This window comes from Nothobranchius furzeri, chromosome 14, assembly GCF_043380555.1.
Source record: "Nothobranchius furzeri strain GRZ-AD chromosome 14, NfurGRZ-RIMD1, whole genome shotgun sequence".
Classification (NCBI taxonomy): Eukaryota; Metazoa; Chordata; class Actinopteri; order Cyprinodontiformes; family Nothobranchiidae; genus Nothobranchius; species Nothobranchius furzeri.
The window spans coordinates 58,693,113-58,708,908 of NC_091754.1; the positions used below are offsets into that span (position 1 = coordinate 58,693,113).

Here is a 15,796-nt window from a genome sequence, read left to right on the forward strand (position 1 = left end):
TTTCATGTCCAAACACATAAAAGACATTAAATAAACACAGTCACGTGTAAACCTATCTGCGTTTTAAAATAACTGGTGTTATCAGGGTTGAGAGTTGCTATCACCTGTCCTGACTGAAGCTCCTTATCCTTATCCTTCATTTACCTGGGCTGTAAAATTCTGCCCTCACACAGGTGGATACGATAAGGATGGATAGACCATTACTGGAACGTTGTTGCTTGGTTCCACAGTCCAGAACCAGTGGGCGTGGCAGGAGGTTAGAAAAGGACCTGGTAAAACTGGGTTTTGGATGTCTTGGACCTGGTTGCTCATCTCGATCACTTGTTTTGCTGATAGATTGACGAACTGGAGATCCAGACTGAACAGAAGCAACCATGCCAGGTGAGTACCACATTGGAAACCGGGAACTGGAGCTTATAGAAATTAACGTTCCCAAACCGTGGAGAATAATTATGTAGCTTTGTAATCTAGTCTACTCTGCTTTTTTCATGAGAACAAAAGACAGCTTAATTTACGCTAGTTTCTTTTTCTGCAGGCAAAGATGAGTTCAAGAGAAAAAGCGTAAGTTCTAATGCCGAGAATATTAAACAAATATACATGTTTCTATAATCCGAGCCTCTTTGGTGTTTCACATCTTCAGAATTCCATTTCCTCCCATACAGGCTACAGTCTGTGGCTTCCCCATAAGCATCTTCTTTATTGTGGTCAACGAGTTCTGCGAGCGATTTTCCTACTATGGCATGAAAGGTGGGTCCGTTTATCAGCTAGCTAATGGTGCTGCTTTTCTATGAAAGATCAAGTTGGTCCAAAAATATGCCCGATTTCTAAAAGCTTTGATGTAACAACAAAGCAACAAACCCAGTTCACTGAAACACTATCAAGGACTATCAGCTACATTTGACCAAAACATCAGAGTGAAGCTAGCTTTAGCTGAGTACGCAAGCTAGCTGAACGAAGGTTTGAGCAGGTTTTAGTACTTGGCTAAATCTTTACTCTCTGAGTGTAAAAACTAGCTAGCCTTGTGCTTTAGATGGTTTTTGTTAATGTTAACCACGTTCAGCCTCAGGGAACTTGAAAAAATTTTTTCAAACTTTTTATAGAAATAATTGGAGGGAAATGGATCTTGGTTATTGTTTATTGGAAAGCTTTAACTATGTGTCACCACCTTCTAGCATTTAGACAATCTACACTATAAAGTACCACATAAATTGTGTAACGTGCAGGCGTGCTTGGCAAATTTTTATAAAATATTTCAGTTACCCAACCTGTGAACAAATTCTTCTTTTATCTTCCCAATCTGTCGTCCTTGTATGTTGTTTCTTGTAGCGGTGCTGGTGTTGTACTTCAAGTACTTCCTGAATTGGGAAGATGACTTCGCCATCACCATCTATCACACCTTCGTGGCCCTCTGCTACCTGACTCCCATCCTCGGGGCCATAATTGCTGACTCATGGCTGGGAAAGTTCAAGTTAGTACCCCCCCCCCCCAAAAAAAAAAATCAATGATGAGAAAATTTCTGCTGAGTGACTCAAACTCTAAACAAAATAAGTTACGGTAAATCTAAATATCAACCTAAATATATAAGATTACATTAAAATTGTGACATTTACATATGAATGTAAATATTTAGTGCATATGTAAATTAAACTAGCCTACCAAAATAAACCCAGAGTGAAGAAGGCCCCTATCGAAGGTCTCAGAGCCCTTTGATGGTGAGTTTGTTTGATCATAAATCATTTGCCAACCTTCCTGTCTGGGTTCTCCCAGCACATTGATAAATTATGAGATGTTAGACAGGGGATGTGTCCTCTCACAGCCTTTATTTTGATAAGATACATCAATTTTGCAGCAGTCTGAATTGCCATTTATATATGAATTTCAATATTTTTATTTCACTTTAGGTGTTTAGGTTTGATTTTAAATTTTGAAACCTCTTTTGTTATTTGAAATGTTTGAATATTTATGAATAATTGCAGTAGGAAAAGTGAGTAAAAGCTAGAAGTAAAAGCTAGGATCTATATAACTATTATTTCTTTTTACAATCATATTGTGGACATCAAGGGCCAGATGGAGATCTCAGTGTGGCCACCTCTGGCCTATGGGCTATCTGGTGGTTTTTCATGGTTGGAAGGGTTAAAATGTATTTCTAGGAGTCAGCTTTGAAAGTTCCTCCTTGGGTTTTTGACTCATGTTTACCTCATCTCTAACTTGTGCCAATGTTCACCGCTCCGTCCTCACAGGACCATCATTTACCTGTCCATCGTTTATGCCGTGGGACAGGTGGTCATGGCTGTGAGTGCTATTCATGACATCACAGACACAAACAAAGATGGCGTCCCTGACAGCATGACCTTCCACGTGTAAGCTGAACATACCAGAAGCTGTCTGATGCAACAGAAACCGACATGTGAGTTAACATCGCTGTGTTCTGGCAACAGAGCTCTGTCCATGGTGGGCTTGATCCTCATCGCTCTGGGAACAGGAGGCATCAAACCCTGTGTGGCTGCCTTTGGTGGAGACCAGTTTGACGAAGACCAGGTTAGATGATGCACTAAAATTCCCTAGATGTTTTAAGCAATTCACTAATTTTACAATTTTATGGAGTAAACATTTTGTAGCTAAAGCAATTCATCACTAGGGATGTATATAGTTTAAAGTAGCAAGTTATAAAGGAAGATACCAATCCTGTTAAAGAGATAGAGCTCTTAGAAATCATTGTATCAAGTATAGTACATTCATATATTCTAGAACAAAGTTATTGTCCTCTAGAACAAACAATTTAGTGTGATTTAAAAAAATATCCCTGAAGATTTTCTCAATTCATTAAAAAGCCTCCAACACAACCAGTTTCATGACTAAATATTGATACTTGTGTAAAACTAGAAAATACAGGGACCTGGTATAGGACCAATCTGCTGGAATGTTATGACAACAAGCATTAAGGAATGGATACCATTTGATTTCTGAAAGTCTTGGCCAAGCTGTCAGTCGTAAAGCTTTTACCCAACCCTTGTCCTTAAGCGCCCCTGTAGAGCATCTCCTGGTTGTTTCTCTGCTCCAACATACCTGATTAAATATGAGAATCACCTGTTCAGCTGGTCATGAAGCTCTGCACAAGCCTGTTAATCATTTGCCAATTAAATCAGGTGTGTTGGAGCAGAAAACCTGTAAAACATTCCATAGGGGCCCTCGAGGACCAAGTTTGGACAGAATGGATTTAAGACAAGAAGTTTACAGACCTGTTTGACCAGCACATCCCAATAATAATCAAATGGACCAAAATTAGAATAACTCGAAAAATCTTCCACAAAGAGGACACTGTCATCAGCGTATATGATGTTCAAGAAAGGACATACACAGTTAGTAAAATTTCAAGGTGTTCACACGTTTTGAATACTGTTATGGATTGTATCAATATGTTTATCAATAACCCATTTCCTATAGTGAAGAGAGAAAGGAGACAATGAGCAAACAAGTCAAACTGTTATAACTGTGGCAAAATGCCGAAGCAAATGCATCGAATATCTGTTCACAGAGTTTATTTAAGAGAGAGAGATAAGAGAGGAGGAGCGAGGTCATTGAGTGAGAGAGGGAGAGTCAGTGTGTGCATGGATACAAGGATGTGTGTGTGTATGAGAAACATAAAGCAATACATTTACAGTCAGTTGAGTGAGTCCATGATCAGGAATCAATAAACATAGATTTTTCCATGACAAATACGTTGAAAAATAACTTTTGCAATTTAAGTAAAACTAAATCAAACCAACTTTTTTGACCGTATAAGTTTACAATGAATTACACAGTGATCCCCAACTCCCTCCCTCGAGGGCCAGTATCCAGCACGCTTTAGTTGTTTCCCTGCTCCAACAAACTTGCTTCACCTGTTCAGTAGCTCATCAGGCTCTGCAGAAGCCTGTTAATCACCTGCTGATTAACATCAGGTGTGTTGAAACAGGAAAACAGTAAAACATGCTGGATACCAGCCCTCGTGAAAAGTAGGTAGGGATCGCTTATGTAGTGAATAGTTCACCAGCTTTCCTTTGTAAATTCAACAATCAAAGATGACTCACTATTCCAAGTGTCATTCAAATTCGTCCTCCAAACATTTCTGTTATAACCACTTAGAGACTTGTTTGATTCATTTCGCCACTGTAACATGTTTCCCATTTAGACTTTCAGTGGTCATAAAGTTAACTAGTGTGTTTTAAACAATTACCTATAATGTATTCAATTATGTGCAGAATCGGCCAAAGTGCCCATCATTTGGAATCAGTAGTGGTGTTTAGAAATCCTCCAATGAGAATAGGTTATTATTCTGAAAGTTTTAGTAATTCTATTAGAGGTACTTCTGGATATTGGAGCTGACATGATCAAACCTTTAGAATCAAAATATGTCACATTTGTGGCATTAGGTGTTACGTTTTTGACTAGAAGATGTTTATTGGTATAAAATGATAACAAATCTGAGCGTTTTTAAAAAGTCTACTGCTTTTAGATGGAACTCAGCCGGAAATAACAATGGCCACACAGTCAAAGACCTTCCCCTTCATTTCACAAACCCTAATCAGTTCATGTGGTCAGCACTTTTCTATCTCTGTCCTATCCCTGCTGGTTTTTATTAACTATTAACCACAATCACAACTTACTTTGTGACTTTATGATGATGTTCAAGGAGAAGAACGAAGGCCAGACCAAAATATTAATGACGCAGGTGAAACTGGATGTACTTTTAGAACATTTTATTAACTTATAATACACGGAAGCCTCTAGGTAAAAATCACATTTATACAGTTTTGGAAGTTATGATTCGTAGATTGTATTTCGGCTTGTAAAGTATCATTTTATTAAACCAAGCGAAACATGGCAGTGTTTCACATAAGTTACAGATTGTTTAATTCAGGACAGTTTCCTATACGATCCGTGCTTTAAGCGGGCCGGCACGCATCGGCACGCAGTACCGGCATTTCTCATTTTTACCTCTCAGAGTACTGGGACTTTTTTTTCTACAGCACAAAGTCAATCATCCCCCCCCCCCAAAAAAAAAGTGCAGTATCTTTTCTGGAAAAGGATGATTATGATAAAAAAAAACAGGGCTCATTTTGAAAGTTTACATTTTGGTGATTAGAGGGTATCTGCTGGTCCTTAAAAATTTGCTTTTCCAAATTTAAGGCCTTAAAAATTCTTAAAAATGACAAATAATCATTAGATACAGTTTCCAAAGGTCTTAAATTACCAAAGGCCCACTAAACAAGAATCTTTTATTTCTATAAAATTTTTGTGAATTTCTAGTTAGTGTTCAGCATTTTTTGTGTGTGACGTTGGCATAAGTGGAACCGTACACATTCAGTTGGTTGTGAAAGGGGGATATTTTTAGGTGAGCACATTAGCTGGTTAAGCTAGTGGGAGCTTCTGCCATGGGGAAGGGCAAGTTTAATGGTAACTGGATAGCTAATCCCACGTTCGCGACGTGGTTAGCACCGGTTCCAGGCAATAGCTGGAAATTATAGCTTAAATTTAATTTAAAAAAATAGCGTAAATTTGGTCAAAGTGGCCTTAAAAAAAGGCCTTAAAAAGTCTAATATTTGGCTCCCTTAAATCTGCAGATACTCTGGACTAAAAAAGCCACAGTGACAAAATGTGCTTAACAGGTCAAGGTGAACCAGATAAGATTAAGTGTTTCCTGTGTGTGTGTGTGTGTGTGTTCTTGTACATACTGAAGACTATTTTGACCATTTTCCCTACAGTGTGAGGACATTTTTCAAAATGAGGAAATTTTTTGGTCCTCACTCTTTTTTAGAGGTATAGTGTGAATTAAGTTTTAATTAAGGTTAGGGCTAGGAATCGATCAGCAGTGGTTATGGTCAGGGTTAGGGTATGGGTTAGTGGAGTCACAAAAATGAATGGAAGTCAATGGAGGGTCCTCACTATGATAGAAAGAGACGTGTGTGTGTGTGTGTGTGTGTGTGTGTGGCTTTGTAGTGCAACTGTTTGTTGCAGCTGTTTGTAAAGGTGTCTCAGCTGAAACTGCATGTTGGATCTTTAGATAAGAAGTAAGGTAAATCTTTATTTATAAAGCAGCCTTCAAGATCTAAAATCACACGTTTTTATCCGAAGCAAAGAATAAAAGCCAAGAGAGAAATCGATAGAAAGCAGATTGACAAAAAATAAGTTTTTAACTGGGTTTTAAGAGAGAGTAAGACTCAAAACAAGCGGCTCTGGAAAGAGTTCCAGAGTTGCTGGATGTGTCCAAATTGAAGGGCGACATCCTTGAAAGTGCACTGGTAAATTATAAATGACAGTGATAAAAGATGCCCGAACAGGAATGAATACATTTTAAAAAAGCAGCTACCTTTTAGCTGAACATGGGAAAAATGTATGAATGTGAATGCTATTCCAACAGGAGAAACAACGGGGCACCTTCTTCTCCATCTTCTACCTGTCCATCAACGCAGGCAGCCTGCTGTCCACCATCATCACCCCCATCCTCAGAGGTAGAGCTACAAACTAAATCTGAACCATACTCAAATCTCATCACTTTGTTTTGTTAAGATGTGTGTGTGTGTGTTGTGTATTTTTCAGCTCAGAAATGTGGGATTCACAGTAAGCAGCAGTGCTACCCACTTGCCTTTGGTGTTCCTGCCGCTCTCATGGTGGTCGCTCTGAGTAAGGACCTGTGATAGCCTGGTAAAGTAAACGGTCTATTCAGGGAACCAGATTGTAAGCATTGCTCGTGTGGTTTGCTTGTAGTTGTATTCATCGTTGGAAGTGGCATGTACACTAAGGTTCCCCCAGCGGGAAACATCCTGGTGAAAGTCTGCAAATGCGTGGGTGTAAGTAACTCCTGACAGATGAGTTCTGAGTGGATTTGAGTGCAACAGTCACACCACAATGGTCTTTGTGTTGTCTTTAGTTTGCTGTCTCCAACCGCTTCAAGCATCGATCTTCCACGTTCCCAAAGAGAGCTCACTGGATGGACTGGGCCGAGGAGAAATATGATGTGAGATAAGATGTAGTTGAAGACACAAAGTTGTGCAAACATATGCGCATGATCTTATCTATGACCAGGTAACAATGGGCGTGTGATGCAATTTCAAGCAACGGTGACTGTAGTGCAAATTATTTGGTGTCACAAAACATTTTCCTCACCTCTAAATTCATTCGTAATTGGTAATAAACATTATTTAGCAACTCTTGCACCTTTTGACTCTCAAAAACTAAAAGGTCAGCAATGACTCTTCAAATTTCATTCATTTTTCAAATGTGTGTTTTGAAAATGAATGTACCGTACTTTCACGACCATAAGGCGCACCTAAAAGTCTTAAATTTTCTCCAAAATGTACGCCGCGGCCTATGGTGCGGTGCGCCTATTGTGTTGTTGTGAGACGCGAACGTAGTAGAAGACAAGGGGCGTTGTGAGAACGGCAAGGGGCGTGGCGTGAACGTGCGGACGTGAGCGAAGACAGACCCCGAATAGTTCAAAAGGGCAGGTATGCGCGGTATGCTGAACATTGTTCTGACAACCCTGAGAATGGCACCTGCTAAGAGACACGCCTACGAAGCACAGTTTAAACTGCAAGCGATCAGCTACGTGGAGAAACATGGGAATAGAGCAGTGGCGAGAGAATTCAGCATGAGTCCATGGTTCGCAAGTGGAGGAAGTTGGAAAACAAACTCCGACAAGTAAAGAAGACACAGCTGTGTTTCTGCGGGCACAAAGCCAGGTGGCCTGAGCTGGAGGACCGCCTCGAGCAATGGGTTAACGAGCAGAGGACAGCTGGGAGAAGCGTCTCTACCGTCACCATTCGTCTGAGAGCAGTAACGCTCACACAAGAAATGAACATTGAACATTTTCAAGGAGATCCGTCTTGGTGCTTTCGTTTTATGAAACGCCGCCATCTTTCCATCAGGGCAAGGACTACGGTGGCGCAGCAACTTCCAGTGGATTACAAAGAAAAGCTGTCCGTCTTCCGCTCCTACGGCAGTAAGAAGAATGCCGACAAACACATCCAGCCCTGGTTTGCACTGACATGTTCCGAGTCCAGAGCCCGCACAGATGTTTTACCGGTACGTTTTACTGTGCCTGCACCCGCGCCCTATAACCCGGTGCGCATTTTTGTACGTGTTAAATACCCAAAAGACATCCGTAACTGAAGCTGCACCCTATAACACGGTGCGCCCTATGGTCGTGAAAATACGGTATTTGCATCTTGCCACCAACAGTCACCACCCCTAAGATACCTGCGTCATGGAATCTTTAAAGCATTATGATGTAAGAATCCATGAAATCTTCTCTTCAATGGTCTAGAAACTCCTGATTGCCCAAGTGAAGATGGTTCTGAAGGTGCTGTTCCTCTACCTTCCATTGCCAATGTTCTGGACCCTCTTCGACCAGCAGGTACATCTCTTTTTAGGATGAACCTTGTCTAAATTCAAGGAGGACCTTTTTATTGTCTTGGATCCTAGATACTGGTTGATAATTTAAAACTCAGAAAAACTCCCTGGTTCCAGGAAAAACATTCCTGCAACGAGAACATCCTAAATAAGAGCTGTTTCTGATCCACAGGGCTCTAGGTGGACCCTCCAGGCCACCACCATGAACGGTGACTTTGTACGTTTTCTGCTTCCATTGCTGCAAATTGTGAATCCGACCCACAAACAAGAATCTTTGTAAAAGGATGCCTTTTTTTGTTTTCCAACAGGGTTTGATGGTAATTCAGCCGGACCAAATGCAGGTAAGACCGTTCTAGTGAGTACCGACGGCACCAGCTGATGTAAGGCCCACATCTCAGTCACTCACTGTCTTCCCATCAGACTGTCAACCCGATCTTGATCCTGGTTTTGGTCCCAATCATGGACAGCATTGTCTACCCACTGATATCCAAGTGCAAATTAAACTTCACGTAAGTTTCCTGTTTGGTTTTGTATGTGAATATAAATTTACCCAGAACTGAATTCTAAAGAAAATTTACATCATTTAAGCAACTTATATATATTAGAAATAAATATCGGAATCCTGCGCAATCTAGTGCAAATCTAGTGACAATGGATATAGTTGTGAGGCTGCTGCAGACAGGAGTGGGCACCCAAAAACACATGCAAGACCCAAGATTTTTGCTAGGGTGTAGAGTAAACTGAAGTTAGTTACAGTGCTCTATAATGGGGCTTGGGTCTTGCAAGGCCCTAGGGAACCAACGTTAATCTTGCAGATGCCTGTGGTTGTAAAACTGCTATGGATGGGCAGCCTAGTGAACTAGACCCAATTCTTGCTTTGCAAAGTTTTGGTCTAGGAACACTCCATTGGAACCTCCTGCTGGCAGGCCAATCACAGCTCTCTAGAGGGGTTTGAAACCAATAGAGTGCTGTGATTGGTCCACAATGGTGAGCAAATTACAGCGCTCTATCCACGTTATGGGCCAATCAGGGCCTTCTATTCGTCTGTTGGGTGGGATGATGCGATGGAGTGGAAAAAGATGGCGACAGCTCGTTTGAAACGGCTTTTGCATCAATTTCATACTATTAGGACATGGGCTTTATTAGAATCAGGAGCAGATAGATGTTTTTAAGTTCTTTATTTTTTAAAAAGGATGTATTTTTGCCTTCTTCAACAGTGGACTGCCTCGTTTACAGACATCTGTTGCAGTGCGTACGTCACATTGTTCATTGTCCAGTAGCATGCGGAGATCGTTTAAAAGACAACGGTAGAACCCGCCCCATGACTGAGAGCCGTCAATGGAGCGTTGCCAGACTAAATAATACATTTATTTAGTCTGGCTTGCCAGGCTAGTGGGTGGGAGCAGGTGGCTCAGAATAACTTGAGTCGCGTGATTTTCACTAGGATGGAAAAAAACACTGATAGTAAGTCTGAAAGAGGGAGAGACTCAACAGAACCTTTAGCCAATTGGCTTGAAGAGAACTAGCGGAAATCGAATGCTGCTAAAGCGACGGACATGGTCCTTGGCTTCAGAAAACAGCTTACTCGACAGCATCAACGATGATCCATGCATCTGCAGTGGTAATTGTGGATAGTTTTAGGCCCTAAGAAAATATCATGAACCAGAGCACAGCAGAAATGTGTGGGAAAAGCCTTCAGAGACATTTCCGAAGGCTTGTAAGAAGGTTGAATTATGGCGTTGACAAACCTTGATGTTTTTATTTTACAGATCTTTTCTCAAGTCAGTCATAAAATTTGGTTTTATTGCAGGGTATGGAAGCCTGACAGAGAAAAATAAGACCCGAACGCCTTCGATTTAACATCTGGCATAGACAGCTGGTACGAAAGGCCATCTAAAGCTCACTCTATACTTCTCTGTCAGCTCAGTCCTGCACACGTATTGACGGAGACGTTTTCCCTTCAGACTTCAGGCATTGTGTGTCTCCAAGCCCACGCAGACAGAGACGTATAAATTTGGCTTTAACCAGAGGGAATCATCCGCCCATGGAGGCGTTAGTCTTCCTCAAGTTAGATAGGAGGAACAGGGTGGCTTCACTGAGATTCCTGCAAATAGTAAACGTCACATGGACGTGCAGGATCATGTCTATATTGAGTCTGTCTGTCCAGACCATGTCTGTAGGTCATCCAAACTAGATCTTTGCACAGTGGGATGTAACCGCTACCAACTTTCATTTGTACCAAAGTTCTCAATCGTCCTGATGGTTGATTTTTTTCAAACATTTCTTTGAGTACTCTTATTTTACTAGTGGGTGAGGTTGTATGGAATGTCTCACTGTATTGTATCATGTATTGCTCTCTCTCTATTCCCCCTGAAACTGGAGCTCCAGGCATTTTTTTTCCCACAGAAAATGACTGACAAGGCATTCATTAATTCGTTTGTTTGTTCGTTCGATCGCTCGTTTGTTTGTTTGTTTGTTCATTCATTGGTTCGTTCGCTCTAGGGCCTACAGCACAGTTTAAAAAAAAAAGAGTGAAAGATCTTCAAAAATCTAGGCTCTAATAATTAGGGATGGGTACCTTTGACATTTGAATAGATTTGGTAGTAATTCCCGGTACCTAGGAATCGATACCGGTACGTAACGGTACCAATTTTAGATACTTTTGAGTGTTTAATATTTTGATTCTCCTTTATAATAAAATATATATTTTTCTCAATATATAACCATATTTGATAAATATCACGATAAATAACATACAGCTGTTTGTATTTTAACATCGTCCTTGTAATTTTATAAGCTGATAATTAAACTGAAGCAAACATCTTTACTGTGAACTAAATTTACTGTGTATCTTCATTCCTTTTACCGTCCTTTTTCATTTGATTTTTCCTACTGGGAAGTTAGAATTTCCGAGGAGAACGTGAATGCACCGTTAGCTGGTAACAATGGTGGCAATGGAAGCTAACATATCAAGCTAATGTTATCTTAAACAGTTTATTTAGCTGCTGGAGCAGATTAAAACGATGATGCCGCACACTTAGATCATTGTCGCTGGTTTCATCTTCACCCAATCACCCGTCGCATTTAGTAAAGTGAAGCCAAACTTTAGAGCGCGTTCATGTTTTTCTAGTCGGAAATTCGGAGTTCCGAGGAGAAAGCGAACGCACCATTAGCGGAACGGAAGCTAACATATCAAGCTAACGTTATCTTAAACATTTTATTTACCTACCAGAGCAGATTAACATGAGGATGTCTCACTTTGATCGTTGTCGCTGGTTTCATCGTCACCCATCACATTTAGTGAAGTGGACCCAAGCTTTAGCGTGCGTTCTTTCTACCATGCTGCTCTGTTTACAACTGGCTCGCAGCGACTGATGACATAACGCTCTTGCGCATGCGCAGCTGTCTAGGCAAGTTCTCGTTATGAAGGATGGGTACCGAAACGAGGCACTGTTTCAAATGACGTGAATCGGTGCTCGGTCGGTACTGTGGAATTCCGTCGGTACCTTAAAAAGTACCGAATTCGGTACACATCGCTACTAATAATACAGTTTGAAGAATGGTGGCTGGTCTCAAAGACCCCAGAGTCTTTTCACTAGAATTAAAAAGACTCGTTGGTTCAGTTTTTGGCCTTAAACGACCTACTCCATCAAATGAATTCAAATGAAACCAGACCAACAGAAGCAACCTCTGATCTACATGGTGTGTTTTAACCTGCAGTCCACTAAGAAGGATGACTGTGGGGATGTTTTTCGCTGCTGTTGCTTTTGTGGCTGCTGCTCTGGTCCAGTTACAGATTGATGTAAGTACATGTAAGAACACCTCTGAATACTCTGAAAACATAATTAATGGGACCCCTGTGAGTAACGGTTTCATGTGTCTGCTAGAACACTCTGCCCAAGTTCTCATCAAGCACTGAGAGTCAAGCAAAGTTCATCAACATGGTTGACGGAACGCTGCACATCACAGCTGGGCCTGAGAAATTTACATTGGATCCTTTTACGGTACAGCCTCGGCAGCCTAATGCTCACTAACACTCAGTGTAATGGTCTAATTAATGCTTTTAATCCACAGGCCACTCAGGATTATCTGACCTTTGATGAACCATTTGAGATGAGTGTGAATGCCAGTCGCCCTGAATCAATCACTTTACCTCATGGCAACCGAACCACCCTCGTCATCGCTAGAGAAGGATTTCAACTCGGCTATAGAATAGTAAGCACGCTCTGTTGGGAGGAGCCAAACTAAAATCGTTGTTTTAGTTTCTCACTGGAGAACAAAAGTCCGATATATTTTAGATGAATGTTTTTCTGTTCTCAGTTCCAAGATTTCAACACAAAGCCAGATCAGGGTTATAACGCTATCAGGTGAGTTCCTGTTCATAGAAGCCAATCGATGTTGGTCCCAATGAGGTGAAATGTTAGAGGTCAGGACCACGGGGCGAACTGAGCTGAGCAGGGTGCCAGAAATGATTTATTTATTGTTATTTGTAATCTAAACTCAGAAACGTGTGAGATAGTCCCGTAGCTTGTTTTAGTGAATTTGTGGTTAGATAGACCACATCGCCCAGAGTGCATGGAAGGAAAGATAAAGAGACAAATAAATGGAGAGGATGATGAGTTGTCATTGAATGGGACAATTCCCTGACTAGTTCTGAACATCACCTCACCAAAGCCAATTTAGTTTTCTAGAAGTGCATTTCATTGGTTCTCAGAAGTCCAACTTTCTACATTCTCAAAGGGAAATCTGGTCTGGAATGTTCCAAAAGTCAGAATCCAAACTCAAAAAGTCGGGAATTCTTGGCCAGTCCTGGCCTCACATCCAACATGGCTGCTTTACACGTGAAAGCGCTGTTAGCTGCAGTCATGAACCTTTTTTACTTGCATTAGTTTGTATCTCACAAACTCAGCCTCGTAGTGAATCTGTTGCTGTGGCAGGAGGAAGAATAACACGTAGAAACGCATCATTAGCACGTGTAGTTCTGATGTCAATCCCATTCAGTTCAGTTTATTTGCACAGTGCCAAATTAAGGCACTTCCTATACGAGGAGCCCAGCAGACTTCATCGAGTCACTGACTAGAGCCATTAGTATAAGAATCAGTGACAACGATGGTTAGTCATTTCTGACGAACATCTGGAACTCGGTCAGGGTTCAGACATCATTCCCAAGTGGAAAACGGAAAACAGCAACATTTTGCTTCAGGTTTTACTTTAAAGTGATCACCGTGCTGTGTTCTCCTGCAGGTTTCTCAACGGTTTTCGCTCACCATTGAGTGTATCAGTAGGAACGGAAAGCATTGGAAACATCAACACCAACGACATGTCTCCATACGTCAAATTATCACATGGAACGTACGTTTTTGTACCTTTTGCTGCTTTTATAGCCACAGTAGACTTCTCTGTTCTTAACAGGGTCTTGTTTCGGCAGGATTTCCTTCACAATCGAGAATTTACTAGGAAACCAGTGCTCCTTCAGTCGAAAGCTGGGCTTCGGCAGTTCCTTCACCTACTTCATCCCATCGACCTTCGCAATGGGAGAAAATGTAATGTATGATTCTATCTAAGATACATCCTAGCAGGGATGTAAGTTGTGACTGAGCTTGGTGCTGGTTCCTGTACTGCAGTGTGATCAGCACATAAGAGAAGTGGAGGACATTAAGCCCAACTCCATCCACATGGCCTGGCAGATTCCTCAGTATTTCCTCATGACTACAGGAGAGGTGGTCTTCTCTGTCACAGGCCTGGAGTTCTCATACTCACAGGTAGAGGGCGCTACTCTCAACTAATAGGCAAATCACCCAAACGCTGTTTTGTCTGATGGGCAAAGTGAAAGACAAACACCAACAACCACATAAAGCATGCACGATAGACACGATTCTTACTGGCATCAATAATAAACCTTTCTCGTCTCCAGGCTCCCTCCAACATGAAGTCTGTGCTGCAGGCTGGTTGGCTGTTAACTGTTGCCGTGGGAAACATCATTGTGCTCATTGTTGCAGAGGCAGCACAACTCCCAGACAAGGTGAGTCTCCTCACACACCTATTTTCTGTTTCATGGATGTAAGTCCAGATATATGTGAAAGTTCTCATGCGTACGGGTACTTCTGCTGAGAACACTCAACTGTTTAGTAGAAAGTAATTGTTTTATTTGTCGGGATTTACTTTACACAAACCTGTGTGGTCACGCGGGACCACAAAATGGTTTGAGTGCAAACCCGGACATAAACAGCTACGGTAGGAGCCTGTTCATCTACAGGGAGAAACCTTCGCTTTAGTTAGAATGGTTTTATCTGAATGAACAGCATGACTTCTGGACAGATGAGACCAAAATCAAGATGTTTACCATGTCACTAACTGTCAGCATGGTGGTGGAGGGCTGATGGTTCGGGCTCCTTGCAGTCTTTGAGTCCACTATTAACTACTCTTTGGACAAAGTCTTCTACAGTCTAATCTGAGTCCATCTAGGACTAAACCGGATCCTACAACAGATCCATGGTCTAAACATGGCAGCAGATCTACAACAGAATCGAGGTTCTATGATGGTCCGGTGAGAGTCCAGACCACATCTGACTAAAATGCTTTTAGGTTTGATTAGAATAATTTTAGAATTTCTATCTCCTGATAGGTAAAACCCTAGAACTGATCCAGGTGGGACATCTAAGTCCTTGTTGTTTTGTTCTCTTCCCCAGTGGGCTGAATACATCCTCTTTGCCTCACTGCTGGTGTTGGTGTGCATCATCTTTGCTGTCATGGCCATGTTTTACACCTACACGGACCCCGCCAAGATAGAAGCCCAGTTCCTCAACATGGAGCCTGAGGACAAGGAGAAGAAGAACATGGAAAAGGACAAAAAGGGCATGGCTGATGAGAGTGGGAAGAGCTCCGATTTTAGCTCTGATGAGGAGAAAACCAAGCAGAGCAAGCTCTAAACCAACATGGCTCCGCTTACGGGAATACCTCTGGAATCTGGTGGTAACATCTAAACATGACTGTGTCCTCTAGCTCTTGTACCAGAGGACATCAGTGGACATGTTGGAACTGAAACGGGAGGAACACAGGAGTTACACTCTTGCTTTGAGGACAGGACTTTTGTAATGAGGACATTGCGGATCAGTTTTAGACCATCATTCTAATTCTCTTTTTTAGCTGGTGATTTATGGTTTGATGGAAATTTGTGCCAGTGGTGGTAATTCTGTTCTTCAGCCTTTTTGTGATAAATAGATGAAAAATGACCAAAGAACCATTCCAATATTTGTATTTATTTCCAACCCAGTATTGTGTGCATTGTAAAATATTATGACTGAACACCTAAATATCCAACACTTTAAACCTTCTTGGTCAGCTGGAAACGTTTGTTAGGTGATGCTGTGAAAAATCCAAATAAAGTGAAAATGTTTACTGAGAA

General features: G+C 41.4%; 1 protein-coding gene across 1 annotated transcript; it reads left to right on the forward strand.

Annotated features, from left to right (window-relative positions):
- Positions 1 to 245: 245 nt before the first annotated feature.
- Positions 246 to 15,796, forward strand: LOC107380967 (solute carrier family 15 member 1). Its single transcript, XM_015952398.3, has 23 exons — positions 246 to 381; positions 536 to 561; positions 663 to 747; positions 1,327 to 1,468; positions 2,241 to 2,360; positions 2,439 to 2,538; positions 6,401 to 6,491; positions 6,580 to 6,663; positions 6,748 to 6,830; positions 6,911 to 6,997; positions 8,306 to 8,395; positions 8,564 to 8,608; positions 8,700 to 8,732; positions 8,812 to 8,900; positions 12,112 to 12,193; positions 12,279 to 12,395; positions 12,466 to 12,606; positions 12,712 to 12,758; positions 13,636 to 13,743; positions 13,820 to 13,934; positions 14,016 to 14,153; positions 14,306 to 14,413; positions 15,081 to 15,796. Exons 1-23 carry the CDS (start codon positions 375 to 377, stop codon positions 15,318 to 15,320), a joined length of 2,178 nt encoding a protein of 725 aa, XP_015807884.1. The 5' UTR covers positions 246 to 374; the 3' UTR covers positions 15,321 to 15,796.

Excerpts from the sequence above, each read along its gene's own strand:
- LOC107380967 (XM_015952398.3), top strand. Across the intron at positions 2,361-2,438 it reads GACAGCATGACCTTCCACGT|AGCTCTGTCCATGGTGGGCT; the intron begins GTAAGCTGAACA and ends TTCTGGCAACAG. Across the intron at positions 8,396-8,563 it reads GGACCCTCTTCGACCAGCAG|GGCTCTAGGTGGACCCTCCA; the intron begins GTACATCTCTTT and ends TCTGATCCACAG.